This window comes from Pezoporus flaviventris, unplaced genomic scaffold (genome assembly GCF_033815535.1).
Source record: "Pezoporus flaviventris isolate CSIRO_AGI_PZ_B2104156 unplaced genomic scaffold, CSIRO_AGI_Pfla_v1 ptg000078l, whole genome shotgun sequence".
In the NCBI taxonomy this organism is placed as follows: domain Eukaryota; kingdom Metazoa; phylum Chordata; class Aves; order Psittaciformes; family Psittacidae; genus Pezoporus; species Pezoporus flaviventris.
In genome coordinates, this window is record NW_026892626.1 from 2,296,196 (window position 1) to 2,319,030 (window position 22,835).

A 22,835-nucleotide genomic window follows, 5' to 3' on the forward strand; every position below is an offset into this window, starting at 1 on the left:
ATGGGGCAGCCACAGCTTCTCTGGGCACCCTGTGCCAGTGCCTCAGCACCCTCACAGGGAAGAGCTTCTGCCTAAGAGCTCATCTCAGTCTCCCCTCTGTCAGGTTAAAGCCATTCTCCCTTGTCCTGTCCCTACAGGCCCTTGTCCAAAGCCCCTCTCCGGGTTTCTTGTAGCCCCTTTAGGCACAGGAAGCTGCTCTGAGGTCTCTCTGGAGCCTTCTCTTCTCCAGGCTGAACAACCCCAGATCTCCAAGAGTTCCAGCTGCTGGGAGCTCAGGGTCATTCACCTGGAGGAGGTCAGATCTCTGCAGCCCAGCGACAGATCATCCATTACCCACCTTCATGTTGGTCTCCAAAGGTCCATGACCTGTGCAGACAGTGGCTGGCAGTTGTCAGAACTGTACCGGGTGAGGCAGGGCTGAACTCCAACTCAAGCTGCTCACTGGAGGGTTTGAAACCCAAACATCAAACTGGTCCCAGTTCAGAGAGCCTGGATGTGAGGCTCTGCCTGTACACAGGTTATCCAAACAGCAGACATCTCCAACAGCAAACATACATAGAGCAGGATGTTTTCCACAAAACTGGAAATAAAGGAACCATGAAGCAAGTGCTCCTACACTCCAGCCAGATACACCCGCCCCCTGTTGTGCACGTGCAGCATCTCGCCCACATCCACATATGTTTATGGCTGAACACCTCCTCCAGGCTTCTCCTTTCACAGTGACCTGTGCCGTTTTACTATGCAGCTGCCCTGGTAACTGCAGAGAATTAAGACTGATTTAAAGCTCTGTCCTATCTACCCGTCTAGTGGACCCAGGGGAAAAATAAATCCTTCCAAGCTGCATGGTGAGAGATTCACAAGTCCCCAAAACTCCGTTCCTGACTGGAGACTGGGATTTTAACCTTATGCTCAATGCCACTCTCGGGTCAGTCTGGCCAGCAGCTGGCCTTCGGCTCAGGTCTCCTGTGATGCAACACCCTGAATGTTAGATTTCTGCCAGCAGGCAGCTCTTGGATCAATACAGACAATGGTCTGCTGGAGGCAATAAACAGACCACAACAGAAAACACCGGGGAACACAGGTACGAAACACAGTGAGGGGACAGCAGAGAAAAGCCAACACTGATCTGCAGCAGTCTGGGAGCTGCTGGACTTCGTGGGAGCCTTCTGCATCCAGGGCATGGAATGGATGATGCTGGTCCTCTTGCTTGGTCAGGCAGTACAAAACACTCTTTCCTGTAGTAGAATGGCTTGGTGACAGGCCTACAAGGAAACTAAAGCAGGTTACAAGTCTTTAAAACAACAAAGTAAGCACTTTATTTCCATTAAGCATGTTGTTTTAGTATCACAATGGAATGATGAGAAAACGTTTAAAAAAAACCCCAAAAAAAGTCTCTAATCCCCCCAGACAGCGGGAGGTATTCAAGGCAATTTAAAAACCAAGGAGTGACAGAAGTGCCAAAACAGTCCCAACATCAGGAGACTCCTCCTCTGAGAGCTGGGCAGGGGCAGGAAGGTGGAATGACACGAAGGTACGAATGTCTGAAGTAGTCTTTGGCGCTTCTGCCTCACGTTTGATACGTACATGATCTCTCAAGACAACTCCACAGAAATCTCCGGACGCAACAAAGTGCTACTTTAGTAGAACCAAACCCCAGCAAGGACGTTCCTCTAGCTGAGGTGCCCGGCGGTTGGGCGTTAAGACACATCCTGCAGACAGTGCTGACTCCAGCTTGGGGCCCTTTGGGTTGGGAGAGGAGGAAAAAGAAAGGAAGCGTGGTGCGTGAATCCCAGAAGATGTGCCCATGTGCAAGACATGGCGTCCTGCAGGACTGACAAAACCAGGGAGGAGAGATGGTGGCAAAATGAAACATGGATCTGTTCCCTACAGTGATCAAAATAGGAGTCCAGTGCAGTAACTATAGTTTCACAGTTCCAGGGGGCAAACTGTCGTTGCAGAGTCTGTAGTAACGCAGGTCATTCACCAATCTGTGCACATTCTGGGTAAAGGATGGCAGATCCTGGAAAAGACCAAACAACCCATTAGACTGCAAACAGGAAAGCACCTACAAGAAGTGGAAAACACAAAGGAACCGAGGGCCCAACACCCAGCCCCCTTCTGCTGGAGCCTGAGCCCCGGAAACCTGATGTTCTGTGGCCCTTCAACAGGGAGTGGACACAGCTCCATCTCCCATGGGACAGGAAGCACTCAACAGAGAAACAAGCTTCAGCAGATGGAAGCTACAACTTGCTGCACTCCCTTCCATAGGGAGGTTATAGACCCAACCCCTCCCCCATCTGCTTCACCCCCATACAGCGGGTTGAAGGAAGTGTGGGGCATTACAGCTACTCTGCTGATGTCTCCACTGCAACCCTCAAACATCTGGCCAGCAGCTGGAGTGAGATTTTGGTGAGGATTTGGGTGTCCCACTCTAGAAAATGTCAGTCTGCCCCTATGAAGACTTCCTCCAGGAAGCACGTTCCCCGATTCCCACAGCATTCAGCAGAGCTGAGATGGCAGTTCTGCTACCTACAGTGAGAACCCTTGGCTAGAGGTGGCCAAGTATTGGAAGTGCTTGGAACAAAATTGCTTCAAAACACCATCCCAAGCAGCTCATGGCTTCCTGCCTCCACATTCCAGGCATCCTGAGAATACTGATACCCTGCTGCAGCGCTCCCCCTTCTTACCCTGTCCATTTTGAAGTTCCTTCCCAGCACGTTTTTCTGGTTTGAGTCCACACCATCACAGCTGGCCAGGAACTCGGGCAGAAAGGCTGAGTAGAAGCCATCAAAGTCCACTGAGGCCATATTGTACGTGGCAATGCCAATCTCCTCCTGCAACAGGTCATGTGACTTGTGGACAAGCACCTGAAGTAGCACGTTCACAAACTGGAACAGCATGGTTGTCCGGAAGATCTTCTGCACAGCGAGAGGAGGACACAGTTAGGAGTCTTCACACCAGCTGTGCTCCCACAGGAGCGAGGGACCACAGCAGCCAGCACATTGCTCCAAAAATACAGGTTCATCAAGGGCAGACCAGACATGGCTGCACAGGGCTGCTTCAACTCTTGTGAGCACAGAGATAGTTCCCTGAGCCAAGCCAACATCACGAGTGGCTACAATAAGCTGGATTAGTATCAGCTTTAAAGTTAACAGTGAGTTTGGCCACATTTACCCTTGCACCTGACCCAAGTTTTAAGCAAAGAGCTTCATGTCCCATTCCAACTCAAAGCCAGTTTGAGCCCTGGCCCGTGCTTCTGAAAGCCAGGGCATATGGCGAGCTGCCTGCAGCAGGCAGTTGTTAACATGACAGGCTGTCCTTCAGCTGTGACCACAGATGTGAATTTGAAAGCTCTGCTTTCACAGCCTGACCAGAAGGGCAAGACCCTGGATTCCAACTTTAATCCATTGTGAATGCAGCCCAGAGATCTAATTAGAGAGTCTGGAAGATGGGGCCTACATGACACTGACAGAGACAACCACCTGGCAGTGACTTGACTGTAAATATCAGATATGCTGCTGCTGACACAGTGAGAATGCTGGAGGGACTAATTCCTGCTTTCTCAAACTGCAGTGTCGCTGTGTGTACTCTCTGCTTTCCCTCACTGTCACAGGAGGGAACACATCAAGGCTTTGCTTTGACTAGAGCTGGGATCCCTCCTGTGCTTGCTCCAGCAGTTATCAGGGAGGTGGCAATGCCACTGTCACCAGCACCATATCCATCAGGATCACAGAACAGCTGTGACATAAAAAACCTGACCTTCAGTTTCTGAGTAGTTTTAAAAGAAGTCTTAGAACAGCACCTGCCTATTACCATGCACACGGTGTACATTGGACAACCAGGACCCACCTTGTGATACAGCTTCTGCTTGGTGTTCAGTGTCTCCAAGTAGAAGAGATTCTGCTTGAACAGGTGAATGTCAGGTTGCAGGAAGGACTGGCCAAATGCCTACAAACAAAGCAGAATTGAAGGGGTTTGATGTCACAGCATTGGACATGCCACACAGATCATCATCATTTTCACCCTGACACCAGAACAAGCCCCTGGGAGCCTCTGCTGCTTCTCAGTGTAGCCAACGAACATGACAGGCAATTGTAGGGCAGGAAGCATGAACACCAATAGAACGCATGGACAGGTTCTGTTCTCAATCCAAGCCAAAAGACCAAGGTGACTGCACTAAATCAGAAAGGCATTAGAGACGGGAGCTGGGAGGCTGACTTGGGCATTACAGAAGCAGTAAAGAGCCTAGAGCTAAATTTGCTGAATCCTGCTAAACTAGTCTGGTTGGCCTGCATAGACCCTGCGAGAAAACACACTGAGAACCTCTGAAACACTGTACATGTGATGCAGACACACGGAGTGTGCTCTGTACAGAGACAGGCAGCAGAATTTCACAAGATGCTGCTTCAAGGCATGATGAATGTAAAAGTTCATTTCCCCACACCAACCATTTGTTAAACGGGCAAAGCCAGGCCAAGTCCCCTCAAGACTGAGCCAGTTCTGGTAGAATCAGATCTCTGGTAGAAAGCATCACACAAGCTATTAATACCCTCAACATAAAACACTGGTTGTATGAAAAGCATTTACAGAACATTAAAGAAGAGCTTTGTATCAAAACAACAGGAACAAAGTAGTAAAACAAGCAGTTCAGTATTTTCAACCAGCCTGAAGTTAGTACTGAGATTACCATGTGAAGATCTTCCAAAATGAGGTACTTGGGTGGGTTTGGAAGTGTTACACTGCTACAGGTGTAAGAAAGATGCTTGGACAGCCCTCTGCCTTTTCTATTCCCCAGGCAAAAGCCTACAGGATATTAGCCCACTGACCCTTCTCTACCAGATCCGACGGTACAGCGTAGAACAAGTCCATATAAACCAAAAGACATCTTGGTCTCAGGAAACTGTCCTGCGCTGAAGTTTGTCCTGGTGCTAACCATACACTAGTAACAGAAGTAAATGGGTCAGCATTAGTAATTTATTTTTACTGCAGGATGAGGCACGGAAAGGAATTAACATTCTTTCCTCCATGCCTGCTTCCCTGTGCAGCAAGGCACTGTGCCTTGTGAGCACATCAGCAAGACCACTCTGCTCTCATTTACAGCTGTTTCTGAAAGCAAGACATCACTCAAGACCCCATCACCCACATGTTTAATGCACCGCCACAAGCAGCATATGCTCTGCTGCAGAAAGAGTTCTAGACAAACATGGAAGTAGCTGTTACCTGCATAATGGCACTGAACTGTGCTTCGTTCTCCATCTGCTCTTCTGCTACTCCTCTTTGGACACTAGCCAGCACACTAGATTTGAAGAAGTACCGCCAGTTATGGTGGAGGACCCGGAAAAGCAGCTCGAACAACTCTGCTTTCACATCAGGAGATGAGCGCTAGGATGAGAAGAGAGCAAACAGCTCAAAGCAGGCTGCTGTGCTGGAATCCCCCATCCCTGGATCCCACAGCTGGTGGCCACCCCCAGCAGTGCTTTGCAGCCAAGGTGCCAGAGCATCAGAGCATTTCCCCCCAAGGCAGGCACAGAACTCAGCAGTTGTTGGATCATGTTAAGGAACACGTCACTGAGTTTTGAGTTTACCTCCTGCTTTGGGCATGTCTGTAATTTTAGCCTCTTTTTTGACAATTCCTGACAAAATCCTCCACCCACACTGCTTCCAATTCCCACTGATTTGTTACCCAGTTTTCCCTGCACAGGGACTGATATTTACAGCTCTTGGAAAGCTAAAGGCTTCATTGCTCCCACACCCCCAGCAATGCCTTCCCTTCCCGTCTCTTCCATCCTCCACCTCGTGTGAGAACAGCCCTACCTCCGCAATGATGGGGTAGACCTGCTCCATGCACAGCGAGATGACACTGGGTAGAAACGGTTTGAACACTTGGCCTGGCTCTTGTACAACCACTTGTAGAATTTTCAGGAACTTCTCCACCACCCGACAGCCAGTGCTGCCCTCATGGAGGATGCTCTCTGCCAACTGCTCCCTACAACAGAAACAGTCATGGCACAGGAAGCTTGTTTAATACAAGCTAAGGAGATGAAGCCACAGAAGGGAACTAGTTTTTGACTGAGGACTGACAGACTGCACTCCAGAATAAGAGCTTAAGTGGCAGAGTTGGGGCACCCTCAGATTCTGGGTAGGAACTAAACAGACAACATGACAGTCCAGTTCAGCATCACACACTTCTAGAAAGTCCGTGGGAGAGCTGAGACTGTGATGGGACATGTGATTGATGTGCATGGGCTGGGTCACTTCATACTTGGAAGCATTTTACTTGGATCTAGTCCTGGGACATGACAAAAGTTTGGACACAGACCGTCTGGGTTAGAAACGCTACACTCTTTAGGGACAGGGACCTGTTATTTGAGCCCCCTACTAAGACAGATCATCCTGAGGGATATAAAGCAGCAACCAACACAGGACAATACCTGGTGAACATGTTTAGGAAGGTCTGTATGATCTGCTCAGTGAAAGGCACTCCCATCTGTACTCTCAGTCCTTGAAACAGAGTGAGGAAGAAGCTCAGCATCTCATCTGTCACATCTAAGAACAGGAAAGCAAAAAGACTGTGTTAAGGTAACATTCAAATCCATCAATGAGTCTTATGTGAGATTTGCTCCAGGGAACCCTATTTACTCTAAAAAATTTAGCAGGAAGGCCATTAGAAACTGAAATCAACAGCCAGTACTACAGGGTTTAAAGGCTGTTCATCCATTTCTGAAAACTGCTGAGGATGACCAATACAGGCAGCACCAAGCGGCTCAGATCAAATACAATAGTACCAGCAAGGCCCTTAGTCTGCTCTGCCTACACAGTGTGTGGGGAAAGCCTTGGCCATGGTCTGGGGCGATCTCCAGTTGCTCACCACTCGTACAGGGTTAACCCAAGGAAATCCAAAACAGCTCTGCAGCTTGTGGGGGGAGGGCTGGAGGCACAATCCAGCTTTTTTTTTTAGGCAGTAACTGAAAAGATCCATCTAACTTCAGCAGTCCCCTGTAGCACATGGTTATGCATTAGCTGAGTAGCACCACAACTAATGCTTCATCAGCCCCAACATGCCTTATTGAATAACGAGCGGAAGCTGAAGCTGCCCAACTCCTCCTTCACACAGACTTTTATAGCCAGTAAACAGCAATGGCTGTTTATTGGCTATAAAAGGGAAGGCTAATGAGGCTGCTAGCCTGTTCTGAAGGCAGCAGTTACTGCAGTCACAGCATCAGCTTGCTGTCTTGGATTTACTCTGCATTTCAACTTCGTTTTGCCTCCCCCTTGCCTGCTTCACTGAGAAAATCCCACCTAGCTCCAAAAGTTTTCCTGGAACATCTTGGTCTTCATGAGAGAAGCTGCTGTAGTCCTGGGCATCTGAGCTACCCTGATGTGATATAAAATGTAAATCACTGGCCAGAAGATTGGCAAGCAATAGTCCTGGTTACATCTCATGAGCCTTTCCTTTACAAGGAAAAATAAACCCACATCAGGGGGCTGGAACTAGATAATTTTTAAGGTCCCTTCCAACCAAACCACTCTGTGATTCTGTGATAATTTTGACCTAATCTGATGAGATTGTCTCCTCTTTGCTTTCAAGGGTCTGGAGAATATTTAAGTAGCAAACATAGCTAGACAGGGTATTCTAAAGCTTTTTTTACGTGCTCAGGATCAGCTCCATTTTGTCTCATTGCTGAACACAACACAAGGCACCTCCATCTTCTGGAAGTGTGACAAACCTTCATGCCTGCATCCTAGATGGCAGAGATCGCCCTTTCCTGTTCCAGTCCAGCCCAGCTCACCCAGAAGTACAGCTTCTCTTTACACTTAGTCACATAAAGCCCACACATTTCACACAAATGCCACCACGATTCTATGCTGATGACTTCTGGGTGTTATCAGTAGGTCATGAAGCTACTCACAGCATTAAAACCTGTCCTATGGTTATACCTGACTGATGAATGAAAGCTGGGAAGAGGGCTAGTGAGACCTGCACGGATTCTTGCAGCGACTGATAACAGATCTGTCGAGACTTGGTGGATTCTCCAGAGATACTTCCTACAATATCTTCTAAAACGCTGAGTGTCTGATGGATGATCACTTTGGCTGGAAAATAAGAGAGGTGATACTTCCTGCATATGTCAACACTACTCAAGAGGCAAGAAATGAAGTTCACGAACAGAGTAACTAAAAAAACCCTACAAGGCGGCATATACACCAAATCCAGGTTGGAGTCAAAGATGTTTCCAAGTGCATGTTCATATTTTGAATTGGTTTTATTTGGTCACTGTGGCTACTTGCTTTCTGTTACGCAGGTTTACTGCTCTACAGATGCATCCACTGCTCAGCTACTCAGGTGCAGAGGCTGAGCTGTAGACAATATTATTTCCAATATGATAATGCTACAGAAACACTAACCAAGAAAAGTGCAGCACATTATGACAGCCAGATATACTGAAGATTTCTATTTCTGAAATAACAACTGGAGTGATACACAATCACTATAAACTAACCCAAATGCTGGGAGATCTTAACTGGCTGGGTTCCTCCCACGTAAGCAGTCTCTGATACCCTTCTCGTGAGGAGCAAACCGCTAAAATGCTCCCTCCCCACACAGAGCTGACCAACACGCCATGTTGGGCAGAAGCTGTCACACTGCATACTTAGAAACAATACTTTTAAATTGATTCTCAAAAATAAAATCCAACCAAAAAACTCCCAGACATACTTCAAAGCAGTCCCAAAATATACACAGAAACTTTCCAAAGGTCCCTGGACCAAATCAGTTTAGGGCTCTCCTCCATCTACATTTCTTCCCAAGCCTGGAATCAATTCTTATTTCCTCCCTTAGGTTTTTATAACCATAATCTTCATTTAATGCTGCTTCCACCCAATGTTTCTAATCCTATAGTGTTCCAGCCTTAGGCTGTGAAGTATTCCTAATGCAATCACTGCTATTGGAAGTCATATCAACAAATTTGACCCCACCTTCCCTGCACAACTAAGAAAGACAGTACTTTGATGGACGAATTTATAGGCAAGCTGGGGTGAGAGTGCCCTTCACAAACCCCACAGGAGAAGGGTCTCTAAAGAAAGAAAGAAAACAGAAATTCCTCCTTTCCTGTCCTGTCCTCCCCATACACTAAACACATTTTTTCAGGCAAAATAATTGTTGGGAAAAAAAGCTTAATCTCACCCATCAGCAGTTTGCAGTGCAGGTGTCAGAAAACAGCACACACCAAGACACATGGTACTTACTGTCCTCCAGCTGCACCTTCCTCTGTGGCAAGATGGCATTGGATTTGAGCTGGCGGTATTCCCTCGTGAGGGCAGAGATGAGGCTGGCGTGGTTGGTGGAGCGAACTGCCCACTGCTGTTCGCTCTCTGGAAGGTTTGGCCAGGGCAGCAACAAGACGTTTGACAGTGCTCTGCACACCAGCACCTGAGCCTATAAGCGATGACACATTAAACCAAGAGAAAAAGTCCGACCTTTTTGCAATACATTTCTTGCTAGAGCACAACCGCAGAGTGAAGGGACATTTTCCGGCTCTTCATCTGGCAGTCTGGATAAGAGAAGGCTCAGGGGGGACCTTAGCGCTCTCTACGACTACCTGAAAGGAGGTTGCAGTGAGGTGGGGGTCTGTCTCTTCTCCCAAGTAACAAGTGACAGGACAAGAGGAAATGGCCTCAAGCTGTGCCAGGGAAGGTTTAGACTGGATATTAGGAGCAATTGCTTCCCCAGAGGGTGCTCAGGCATTGGAACAAGCTGCCCAGGGCAGTGGTGGAGTCACCATCCCTGGAAATGTTCACAAACCACGTAGACGAGGCCCTCAGTGATAAGGTTTAGTGGCAGCCTTGGCAGTGCTGGGGAATGGTTCGACTTGATCTTAAAGGTCTTTTCCAACCTGGCTGATTCTATGATTCTACCAGCAGTGCTCACTGCTGAAGGAAACAGTTCACCAGTGGAAGGTGAGCCTAAGTGAAAACTAGCAGCTCTGCAAGGTAAGAGAGAAGCAAAGCTCCATGACTTAAGGGCTGAAACCAGCTCCCAGCTCTATCATCCCTCTGATGCAATGGTAAGTCCCTGTTCTTCATATTCATAAACCCAAAGATGACACCAGTTTCATACTTCTTGTCTGGTTTACACACTAAGCTTCTGTGCTTGTGTAGCACTTCATGCCTCCATGCCAACGGACAACACAACCACATCCCAGCCTCCACTATGGCTTTTCAGTACTTCTGTAATATAAATACTAACTTGGAGTGAGGTATGTGGAATAATAATACAAGTTTCACAGAAAAACCTTTTGTGCATCAGAATCAATGTGCTTCTCCTGTAAAGAGAATGCACCATCAGGCACTGTATTGCGTTAACAAGTGAGGAAGAAATAAGATCTAAGGAGTGCAATTGCGATTTTTCCTTATTCTGTTGCTTGAAATAGATCATTACAGACAAACTGTATCACAGTGACTCCTGTACAGCCACAGGACAGAGATAACTACTGCCCCTGCCCTTTACTGTTGAGGTTATACCTCATACAGTACGAGCCAAGGCACAGCTTCTCAAAGACACTTCATCTACACACTTCATGCTTCAGACAATCACCTTATCAGGAAGCTGCTGAGCAGAAGTGTCTGTGATCCTGTTGAACACCTTCTGTACTGCTGGGATGCTGATCAAGAACACTGGTCGCACTGTGGTGGCTAAAGAGACTAGCAGGTGGCACGCAGATAGCAGCAGCTTCTCCTGCACCTGAAAGAGAGGGTTGTCAGGCTGCCCAGTAACACCAGCATGTGACGCACCACTGGTGTCAGACAGCACAGTGAGCTGCCACTGACAGCTTTTCACAAGCAAGACTGCTTAATAGCATTTATTTGCCAATTAGAGCACAGACCAGTTCCCTTAAAAGTATGAAAGAGAGATTTCCCTGCTTCAAGCCATAAAATAATTAGGCTGAATTTATATGCCTGTGTTGCTTATCTGGTACTAGCCTCATCTACAATGCTACCTAGAACTCCTCTTGGTCTCACCCTATATGAGACACCTGTTGCAGCTCTAGGAAAGACATCCAGCTCCCATCCCTGACATATGTCATGCCTGCCGCATCCCTGGCATTGTTCAAGGCCAGGCTGGACAGGACTTGGAGCAACCTGCCCTAGTAGAAGGTGTCCCTGCCTATGGCAGGGGGTTGGAACTGGATAAGATTTATGGTCCCTTCCAACCCAAACTATTTTATGACTCGGAATGATTCATATCAGGAGAAACAGCATGGTTCAAAGCAGACCGTTAAACAAGTGAACACAACAGTTGTGTCCCTTGAGGGTCTCTGGCTCCAGGGGAAGTCTTCCCTCAGCCCAGAACTGACAAAGGTACCTTTGAGCTGATGAGGGGTGTAATAGCCTCCAGAGTGGTGGAGACAAGAGAGATGAACTGCCCCGGGTTCTGGCGATGAACTTCACTGTAGAACTGTGCCAGCCAGTGTGCATAGGCCTGCAGGGCTGCCAGGGACTGAGCATGCCTGAGGAGGAGCAGAGCAAGGATAAGATACATACATGGGATAAAAGGCACGTCCTCCAGGACTGCTACAGAAGGGCCTATGTCCTGAGCATGGTTAGTTCTGACAGCACAAGGCAGAAGAATATTGATATTTTCAGACAAAGCTGTCAGCTTTTTCTTTAAATTGCTTAATTTTGTTGCCTCAGACCCTGTATATTCAAAGCATATTTAAACATGTGCTGAAACTGAACTCACTCAGCAACAGTATTAAGCCAAAAGATCAAATCATAATCGATTATATTCGATAAGGTCAATTTCTAATTGACTGGTAGGTCAGCCATAACCATACTTTATAATTACACTTCTGACACAGGCCATATTAAGATTTTTGAGTCAGGATATTTCTTTGGGACTATATAGAGGAAAACCCCTCACTAACAGATCATGGAAAAAAGCCTCCCGTATTATTTTAAACTAGAAAAGGAAAAAGACATTAAAAGAAGATTATCTGCACAAAAGTCAGTGCTAGTAACTTGGGATTATTAGGAGAAATCCAGGGAGCTACATGATGAAACCTCACAAGAAGGGTTGAGGAGCTCCTGTACAGGCAATTGCAAACTAGAACAAGTACTTGACGTGTTCAAAAGGACAGACTTCAATTCTGCTCACAAACACCAGCTGGCAGGAAATCAGTTTGTACTACACAGCCTGAGGAATAGAAGGGCTCTAAAAGGCTGTCAGAGTGGGGCTCTATTACCAGCAGCATCAATTTCACACTTAATGTCAACTTCTAGATTGAAGGTATTCATTTGTTTCAGAAATGACCTGCATAGCTGAAAGGCACATTTGTCTTGGAAGCCAAGTACTCAAAATCCTGTACTAGGAAAAAGATCTTTTGCCTGAGCCATAGATCTGACTTTGGCGGCAAAAAATCCATAAAGTGGAACTACACACAGAGAGTAGATCAATTTCTTAATACACTGCTACTTCATAATTTAAATACACTTATTTCATAATTTAATTACACTGCAAAAGAATTAAGCTTTTACAACCACTGGTACAGGGCAGAGTAACAGTTTTAGAGCTAATGGATATTTTTAATTCTCATCACAAATATCTTTTTCTTTAAATAACCTGAGTACATCCATTTGAGGATGTACCATCCCATGTAGATACCAAGTTTGAATCCAACTATTTGCACTGTCTATCTCATACTCACACATCGATAAGGTCAGGTTTCAGTACAGATGGTACTGCAGTTTCGATGTTGTACAGTTTAATCTGGGATCCATACAGGGTTACTTTTACCAACCTGGAAGTGAACACATACATGGCAGTGTGAGATGGATATACACATGTACAAATCTGCTTTAACATCTATCTGAATGAAGCTCTTTGCAAGTCTGTGTCAATATTTAGCTAATATGTAGACAAGGCTTAGACCATTTAGTTGAAAATAATTTGCAGTAAGATGGAACAAATACACTGTACCTGCATGAAAATGAAAAAACACATAAAGCCCAGAAGGTCTGTAATCTGCAGCCATGTGCTAATTAAGTTTCTTGAAGAAAGAATGGAAGGATGCCTGCCTTTTGGTTTTCACAGGTCTTTTCATAGAATCATGGAATGGTCTGTGTTGGAAGGGACCTTAAAGCTTATCCAGTCCCAACCCCCTGCCACAGGCAGGGACACCTTCCACTAGACCAGGTTGCTCCAAGCCCTGTCCAACCTGGCCTTGAACACTGCCAGGGATGGGGCATTTCTCTTTCCACTTAAGAGATTTTGGTGATTTACCTCTGAGATACAATTCTGAAGTAATCAAACTCTGCATCTCCTTTCATTGCATCACACATGCAGATGCTGGAAAACAAGTACTTCAATCTTTCACGTGACTGATATTATTTAATCCCTCTGACTAGTTTTTTCATTAAGGCTTTAGAAAGCTACCTGGGAAACATAGCACTGATGAATGTAACAAGATTCTGGCCATTGGGTTCTTCATATCTCAGTTAAATCATAACAAGGGGAGGCAGAAAGAAACCTTGGTTTTCACACTCACTGCAGTGGTGGCGATTGCTCCTGGTACTACTGAAGGGACAGCAAACCCCAAAACCTGTTCCTACCTCTCTACCACTGTCAGAGCATCGTTGAACCTGGCAGCAAACACATCCCCAATGAAGTACTCCGCTAAGCGCCCAACAGCCTGCAGCAAGGAGCTCAGGTCCCTTAAGGAGCAGTGCAAGCGGCGACAATCATTCTCTGCAGTGATGTTCAGCCTGTGACCTGGAATGACAGGAAAGTTCATTAGCAATGAAGCCAACAGACCTCAGTGTCAACAACTGCTTGTGCTAACAGCCACTGACTAAGAGCCTAGCAGTCTGAAAGCCCATACTTGAAAAACTTTATGCAAGTAAGTCATATGTATTCTAATAAATACAGCTCTTTGGGCTGGGAAACCTAATTACAGTGATACAGGAAATGCAAAGTTTATTCTAATTACATTACATGCATTCTTCTTCAATTAGCTCAGCAGCAGGTCACAGTTCAAATCACAGCACTGCCCAAGTGACTGAAATACTCAAATTGGGCAAGATGAGTTGAACTGTTCTGATTGCCACACTTTTAATTCCAATTTAAAGGCTGAAACATGTTACCAAGTACTTCAGCCTTTCATACATTTATTTTATTCTATTTGTGTTAATACCTACATAAACAGGAGCCTTTCTGTCTATCTGTTGACACGGAAAGCCACCCCAGCTCTGCAGAGGTCATTACCCAAACTCCCTCTCCTGGCCAGAGGGTCAGAAGTGTTCCAAAAGCACAGCCACAATTGTAACAATAATGTTTGCTTCTGATGTGAAAAGTTGTTAATTATTTTTATATTTCTCATATAAGGACCATACAAATAACTAGATTTGCCAGTCTTATTATTTATGCAATCATCCTACCACTCAGTTGTATATCTACCTGCTTTCCAAACACTCCAGACCTTGAACTAAAAAAAAAAAAATCAAATAAGTTCTGCAATACCACATTTCCATGTGTAGCAGTATTGAAATACAAGAGATTCCTTTTGCTGTACCTCAGCTACAATCTTTCCTCACACAGATCTTACTACTATGACTTTCCTTATTTGGCAGGAAGGAGCAACGAAGCCACACTCATGCTTTACATTCTGAGAGCACTGGTGTCTTTGTAAACTACTTTATACATGAAGGCTCCTGAAACGCCAGCTAGATAAGAAACTACTACAAGATTGTAAATAGCTCATCTTCTCATGGACTCAAAATAGTTTTAATTCACCCTAAATAACAATACTCCTATGGTGGACAACTTCACACCAGATTTGAGCCCCAAGCAAATGGGAGCACAATCTTTCCTGAAATAAATTTAATGGGAGGAAAAAGGTCATCCCATCCATGTTACTGCAGTATTTGAAGCTGCATACCTGTTTTTAACAAGAAAATAAATCACATTATTACATGTCTGCTGAGATGTTTACTGAGCCATTAGACACCATACACATGTTCAGACCCTCAATGGAATATGGAAGAAGCAACACCAAAGCAGGTCTAGACAGCTTTTGCAATCGCTATTCAAACAGTGAGGATCACAATGGTTATTACCTGTCCCTGAAGTGACCACAAACTGCTGGAGTCCCAGATACACTTCCAAGTTATCCTGCAGAACTGGAAACTAGAAGAGACAAGAAACGAGAGTGATTTTGGGGCTTGGAAGACAGTTAACATCCAACTACCAATTACACAGTGCACAACTTTCTTACTTCTCCCTAGTGTTTTCAAAAAGACATTTGGAGAAGAGGCAAGTTGCTAGGTTATGGCCTGATCCTGCATGCCACAGCTTCTCATGTCCTGACAGCTGTCATGAAAGCCACCAAGATCACCACCCTGAGGGCACTTCACTGTGGTAGCTCTCCCTTTCCCACAAATACCAGCAATCAGCCTAACAAGATAATGGTCTGATAAGTCTAAGTGATGGCACAGCATGCCCCACTATGAATATACAGATGGATGGATAACCCAGATCAAACAGAGCAGAGGAAAGGCAGAGTATGGAGCACAAAATGCTTGTGCTGCAGCTATCTCACTCGTAAGCATCAGCTCCTCAAAATGCAGCTACCAAAATACTGTTCAACCAAACAAGTTTCCAAGCAGAGTGCCTCTACAGCAGAGTGTAAAAGGGAAGTACTGCAGCAGGTAAGCTGCAGGCTGCACTAGGAAAGCTCCAAGGGGAAAAAAACAACCAAGGAAGCAGCCACCACAGTCTTCATCCATCCTGGTCTGGGAATAGAGGGCAGGACTGACAGCAAACATGCCTGATCCTGGTGACACTTCAGCTGAGCAACAGGTTATGCTGCCATGGGGGAAGTGAATTGTGCACACAGACTAGAAAGCCTTCTAAACAGTTTTCAGCCAGCCAAGGTACCTCAGTGATCTGCATTAAGAGACTGTGGTGTACCTGAATGCATTTGTATCCATACAGGACAAAACTGCACACTGACCCTTTCCTTGTAGACATCGCATCAGAAAAAATATTTTCTAACCTTTTCAGTCTATTGGTAGAAGTCACCACATACGATGTGAGTGGTTTTATGAAAGTTCCCTCATCCATCAGCAGAAGGAGCCACAGCCATTCATTGTCCAGCATGGGACAGAGTAACAGCAGTTGCTGTATGTTGTTTTAATTATTTGCTACTGACAGACCAGTCACTGCATCCAACAGCACTGCAGAGCATCATGAGAAGCACCTGAAACTGCTTGAGAATCTCCCAGTTTATCCACTATAAAAGAGTGATCTAATGCAGGGCTCAAGAAAGCACTCACCATCAAGTTTCTAACATGCTGTGCCTAAATAACAGCGGAGAGACTTTATATAACTGCAGGAAGAGAGCTATTTAAAAAACCCAGATAGTCTTCCTCATGTTAATGTGTTACTTTAAGGAAGCCACATGCTCTTCACCATATGACCCATATGCTCAGCGAAATAGCTGCTCCTCTGTCTGCCTCTTGCAGACTCATGCCATGTGCCACGCTGCAGAGCAACTTCTACTTTCACACGAGGGTTGTTAAGTTCACTACTTCAGTTTCTAGGAATAGTGCTTAGCTCAGCCAGAATGGTTCTTAAATAAAAGTATCAATTCAAAGCAGTTCAGATCAGGCATCTTCTGCCCCTGCAGCAGCTTCATTTCCTCTGCTTCTTGGGAACGTGATTCAGAGGTCCAGGTACATGGCATCTCCAGGAGAATTAATAGGCTTGCTTTGAGATCTTGCTGCTATTACTTGTCTTTCCTCTCAAACAGCAAAAAGGCACTGACTACCCTGAATGTTGAACTACACTGGCTTACAGCCTCAAGATCTCCTCAAAACCCACTATAATGCTACAAAGCCCAACAGCTTTTACACCACCAATTTTAGCAAGAGCAGTGGCACTAGCTGGAGCAAAGCACTTCTCTGTGTTTATCAGATGTAATTCCCAATTGTCTGAGGCGCTTTCTTCGGCATTTATATTTAGCCTTTCATTTAAACAAAGATTCCACTCAAGACCCATCTGCCCAATTCACAGTGCTGCCACCTAATATAAAGACCAAGATAAATACCAGCGAAGGACTGCTGCCAAATATTTACACTTTGAAAGATGGTCTAAAGAGCTTAGTGTCCAGCAAGTAGGACTCAGATGCTCACTGAAGCACTGCCTTCAAAACACACCAAGGAATGTGAGAAAGCCAAAACCCAAGATTTTTTCCTTCAGTTTCTGGTCTCCTCTTGCCAAGGTTTTACATCCAAAACCAAATTTCCCTCCTTTCTTTGGCACTGTGGCTTCTATTAAACAGCTTGCAACAAACTCCAGCAGTTGGTGCTCATTTCACATTGCACTTTTGGTCTGGATAACAACTTACTAGTGTGGAGAAGGCATGAGTTGGCAAGAGCTCCATGACTTTTGCAACCACTTCCAAGCTCTGGCGCAAGTACCGCTGCCACTCGGTCTGCTGCTATGGGAAGAAACACCAAGGTAAGTACAGGACATCCAGAGGGTAACAGCTTTTTGCAAACTAGTAGGTCTTAACTGATGTTTGGGTCTAGCAAGCTCCTTTCCAGAGCTTGGCTTTTGCAGACAACCAAATGCTGAAGAGATACTGCTCTTGTGATTCTCATGTGCCACTAAGTACCTGATGGAGAATAATTTTGCCTAGCCAGGCTTTAGGCATAAGGGCATATGTTTCCCTAGAGTGATAAGGCATAAGCATTCACTCCCAAAGCACAGTTACTGCTCAGATGACAAGCATCTGTTATGCAGAACAACCTCTCACAACCATTTGATAGAGCTAATCCAATTCTAGATTTATCAGTACTGAGATGATGTTTACAGATACCGACTTAGTAGAAATATCATAGAATCCCAGACTGGTTCGGAAAGGACCTTAAGGCTCACCCAGTTCCAACCCCCTGCCACAGGCAGGGACACCTTCCGCTAGACCAGGTTGCTCCAAGCCCCATCCAACCTGGCCTTGAACACTGCCAGGGATGGGGCAGCCACAGCTTCTCTGGGCACCCTGTGCCGGTGCCTCAGCACCCTCACAGGGAAGAACTTCTGCCTAAGAGCTCATCTCAATCTCGCCTCTGTCAGGTTAAAGCCATTCTCCTTGTCCTGTCCCTACAGGCTAAATCTCCTCTCCAGGTTTCTTGTAGCTCCTTCAGGCACTGGGGGCTGCTCTAAGGTCTCCCCAGAGCCTTCTCTTCTCCAGGCTGAACAAGCCCAGCTCTCTTAGCCTGTCTCCAGAGCAGAGCTGCTCCAGCTTAAAGATTTTGTATCAGAGATAGTTCAGCACTTAATTTCCAAAACAACTGGATGTGGACACCTAATGCCTCTGAGAATCAGAATGTAAGTATCTATATCCCCTCCTCCCCCAAAGAAGTTAAAAGAACAAAGTTAAAAACAAAGGTAATATCTTTTCATTGTGACCTTAAATCCAGTTTTGTCAAAAGTATTTCCTGCTGCTTTAAACCTCAAACCCCACACAGAATGAAGAAGCAACTGTAGCAGCAGCTCAAGCAGCCTGTACTCAAAAGCAGGAGCACTGGGAATGACATTCCAGGTGTTACCAGTGCAAGAGCTAATATGTGGACCTGTAGTTGTCCTTGTTCAACTCTGCTCCTTACATCATCATCCAGTGTCTCGTCATCCAGCTCCTCCAGCTGTGCCTGGTTATACCTGAACTGGATTCTATTCAACACCTCTGTCAGCAACAGAACCAAGGCATCTTCGTACCTATGACCACAGAGAAACAGAGCAAGAGTTTGATAAAACAATTCTGCAGAATTGCTGTGCCACAGCCCTTCCAGCAAAGGAGGTAAGTCACACAGATGACAATTTCAAGTGGGCCACTACAAAGAGCCTGCAGCACAGCTTTAGAGGTTTGTTGAGGAAACACTAAGCAGATTCTGGGATTAAGAGTATCATGTTATTTCATGTCACATACTACCTGCAATGAAAGAGGTTGGTAATACCTGATATCCCCACTACCTCTGAAAGGGAAAGGGAAAACTGATAGCAACAGAAGCAGCCCACAAGTTCAAAACAGGAAAGGTAGGAGTGGCTTGCTGGAATAACAGCAGATACACATGAACAGGAGGCACCAAAAGCTTCTTGTTGCTTAAGCTGCTCCTCAGCAGCCTGTCTGATGCTCTGCTTTTGGGCAGTGAATGTGAAATACGTGAAATAAGGCAGTTATTGCTGCATATCTCAAAAGGCGACTCCCCTGAGGCTATTTGTTCTGCTATCCTCTTTCCCTACACTGTTGGACAAAGAATTCAGGCCCTTGTCCTCTGAAACAAAGCCAGCCCCTTAACTAATAGTACTCTAACATGAAAGGCATGTCACTGAAAGATGCCTTTTCATCTCTCAGAGCTAGGAAGCTGGTAGAGAGCACAGAAAACCCTCCTCAATGATCACCAAAGAATAATGCCAAGCTGCAAAATCAGCACAGAGCCACCTGAGCATGCAGTCACTCCTGATAACATAGCATTAGCGTTTGGGGCTTTCAAGTGGAGCTGATTTGATTGTTTTAAAAACCTCCTTTCTCCTTTCTCAGCTGGAGTCCAGTGTAAAAGACCATGCTCTTTTCTAGGTGTGATCAGGCTGGAAAATTAGGCATTAGGATACACTACCAGACATTCAGAGCATCATGTAATCAAAGTGTCAGCCTAGTCAGCTGAAGAAACTGATAGCTGTCTGTGCAAGGGAGGCTGAGCTACCAACTTTTCTTGTACTCAGATGATGTAATTCTCGATTTAGCAATTTAACCAATAGTAAAAGCTGCAGCGTGCACAAAATGCAGAGTTTGTCAACCACAGAACAGGAAATATCATCTGTGCTCCTGCAGTGTAACCACTCCCAGGCTGTCAAAGTGCAACACTCGCCTGCCTGAGCGCATGCAGGAGGCTGTTGGTGTCAATGCTGTCCCTGCAGACAAAGCAGTACAAGCTTCAACCACTTGTGTGCTTTTCAATCTGCTTTAGTCTGACACATCTCCTAGAGACAGCTATTGTATGTTTCCATGTTCTCCATCACAAACTGTTTGACACAAGTACGCATTACACATGCATTAGCCAGGTGAAGAGGAGCAGAACACCAAGACAGAGTTCAACAGCATTAGGGAGAGCGCAGCAAATTAGGAGCAAATTATAACAAAATTCAAATGCAAATACCTACTACTTGAGAAATTAAAACCCCACGGTTCCCGTGCTGAGAGGAAGAGTAGTGTCTGGTGTAAGCCTGTTCCACATTTGTTCTTTGTGGTTATGATGCCTTTCAAAAACCAACCACTTACACTTAGTGTGCTTGAGGAAAAGCAGCTTCCTTCTGCACTTAACACAGCACAAGCCATGGCACTTCTAAGCCTCCAAAACTTGAGCAAAGTACCAGTGTATTCCCCAGATCCTTGAAATGGCAGCAAAGGCACTCTTATCCAAAGAAAGCCCCCAATTTCAGGATACAGCATCTACAAAGGCAGAGCTGCCAACCACTGTTGCAACTGATGCACACAACCAGCAGAGATAAGCAAGGGGAACTTCTAACTTCCAAACACAGTCTCAGCAATATTTGTCAGAAACACATTCTCCATTTCAACAGGAATTTTAAAATCCTAATAAAATATCTTTTTTTCCTAATTCTTAAATTATTTGTACGAGCTGTGCAAACACTTACCAGGCAACTGACTCTGGATATGAGCTAAAGCATCCTCTAAAATTCGCTAATGTGTTCTATTTTAGACCACAAAGCTTTTTAACTCTGGCTGCCAAGTTCACATGCAAGGCACATGGCAGTTTTCTACCCTAATCTGCTCAGTTTAAATTCTTTGGAGTGAGAAACACTGAAATTTACACTCTTCTACTTCACAATTTTAGAAGAAAGGGCCTGACCACACATGAAGCTGAATTAAGCAACAGCTTGTTTCTCACATCCTCTGCCATGGTGACCATGAAGGCTCTTTGAGCTGTGACATCCTGAGAGCTTCCCCACTGCTCACCTGTTGAGTACTGCTTCTTTGTCTGCCAGACGACTTTTGATTTTGCTAGTCAGGTAGTCCAAGAAGAGCGTCCAGATGTCCAAGCAAGAAAAGTAACCTTCATGTGTAGGCTGAAATACCCCAAAATTTACAATGAGTATTGCAAGCTATGGCAAGACTGATTTCACACAATGAAAACACAAGTTAGCACGCACTTCACAGGAAGGACTCCTTGCTTTATTAAAACACTTTTAGAAAGTCACTGGAGACATTAATAGCTGTCAAAAGATCAGCAAAAGATTTTGCACAAGGGTAGGAACCCAGGAATTACAAAGCTGGTCTCAGCATTAACCCATCTCATGGCTTGCTGCATCAGCTTTGAGCATTTTATAAATCTGCTGCCTTGCCATTATTCATACATGGGGACAAACAGGGGTTTGAATTCACTGTGACAGCTTCTACAGCAAGGTAACACACAATAAAACCCCAACCTTGGCTTTTGATACAATACCAAAACTTACAAGGAAAGCCTCAGATAAAAGAATCACATTCAGGAGGAAGAAAAGCACTCCCAAACACAAAATGAGCAAGATGGAGATGCCCTATCACTGACAGTGTTCAAGGCCAGGTTGGACGGGGCTTGGAGCAACCGTCTAACTGTCTAGTGGAAGGTGTCCCTGTCTGTGGCACGGGGTTGGAACTGGGTGAGTTTTAAGGCCCCTTCCAATCCAAGGCAGTCTGGGATTCTATGATTGTTCCAGACAACAATGTCTGTTCCAAGGACTAGAAAATAAATAAAAGCAAAACCAAAGATAAACACCAGGCAAGTTGCTCTTGCAAGATGTGACCCGTCTCCAACTAAATCCAAGGGCACATTAAGCCATTTCCAAGTCTCCAGCACTAGACGGGAAGTGCCAGAGAGACAAGTTAATAGGTTTTTTTCTAGGATAACCCAAGGTATCAGCTTCCCTGGGGAAAACAAGCTGACCCTGCTTTCTGTACAAAACAGAAAAGAGAACAGACCATGGAAAAACAATGTCTCAGGGCTGTACCTGATGAAAAGTGTATTTGAACAACAGTGCCAGAAACTCAACCACAGGGAACTGGGAGTAGGATTCAATTCGTCGTAGGTGGACGCTCACAAAGAGCCGGAGAAAATCCGTAAACTTCTCGATGTAGCTACAAGGGAAAGGAGAAAACAACTGAGAAAACATGAAGGATGCCACAAGGGAAAGCAATTTCATTGAAACGGTGATCAAAAGAAAGTTACAATTAACAACCAGTAGAACAATTAAAATATAAAGCTCTGCAACAATTACCTACCTTCATTCCGTTAATACCTGAAACAGTAGAAAAGACAGTCTAGTCAAAAGCAACTTTAATATTCAGGTAAATATATTTGAGTTCAACCATGCCTGCAAATAAGCACAATCTCTCCCCACCCTAGAGGAATAATTAACAGCAGGGGTCATCTTACTGATGTAGATAGGATTAGTGGAATAAATAGTACTGCTGAGGAATTCAGCTGGAAGCAAGAAGTTAACACAGGAGTTAGCAATACATGTGTTACATTTACACAAGGTAGTGGATGCACCATGGAGCTGAGACCTGGGAAGAATGGTTTCTCCTGCAGTGCAGACCAACCATCCAAAAGTTTCTGAACTGAGCCCAGGCTTTTGTGACTAAATTAGACTATAAAGACAAAACTTATTACAAAGCATGCGACTACTCGATGTTTGGGACTGCACAAAGTGAAGATCCAAAGGAAGCCTGCTACCAACACTTAAGGGAGTCCAGCAAGAGCACCACCTCAGTGAAGCACTG

The 22,835-nt window shown here is 45.3% G+C and overlaps 1 protein-coding gene across 6 annotated transcripts in view; it reads right to left on the reverse strand.

Annotated features, from left to right (window-relative positions):
- Positions 1-1,290: 1,290 nt before the first annotated feature.
- The window catches only part of XPO6 (exportin 6), a 55,220-nt gene continuing 33,675 nt past the window's right edge, over positions 1,291-22,835 (reverse strand). Inside the window, exons 8-24 of one of the 6 annotated variants that reach the window (XM_061473668.1) lie at positions 22,064-22,190; positions 21,033-21,142; positions 18,664-18,772; positions 17,403-17,492; positions 15,112-15,181; positions 13,609-13,768; positions 12,705-12,797; positions 11,363-11,507; positions 10,595-10,741; positions 9,247-9,436; positions 7,939-8,094; positions 6,432-6,546; positions 5,815-5,986; positions 5,221-5,382; positions 3,850-3,948; positions 2,688-2,918; positions 1,291-2,020 (exon numbers count right to left, since the gene is read on the reverse strand). In XM_061473668.1, coding sequence (XP_061329652.1) covers positions 1,919-2,020; positions 2,688-2,918; positions 3,850-3,948; positions 5,221-5,382; positions 5,815-5,986; positions 6,432-6,546; positions 7,939-8,094; positions 9,247-9,436; positions 10,595-10,741; positions 11,363-11,507; positions 12,705-12,797; positions 13,609-13,768; positions 15,112-15,181; positions 17,403-17,492; positions 18,664-18,772; positions 21,033-21,142; positions 22,064-22,190 — 2,278 coding nt within the window. In that variant the 3' untranslated portion in view covers positions 1,291-1,918. Of the gene's footprint in view, positions 2,021-2,687; positions 2,919-3,849; positions 3,949-5,220; positions 5,383-5,814; positions 5,987-6,431; positions 6,547-7,938; positions 8,095-9,246; positions 9,437-10,594; positions 10,742-11,362; positions 11,508-12,704; positions 12,798-13,608; positions 13,769-15,111; positions 15,182-17,402; positions 17,496-18,630; positions 18,773-21,032; positions 21,143-22,063; positions 22,191-22,835 lie in introns of all 6 variants that reach the window. The other 5 variants (XM_061473667.1, XM_061473666.1, XM_061473665.1 and 2 more) reach the window with 5 other exon arrangements.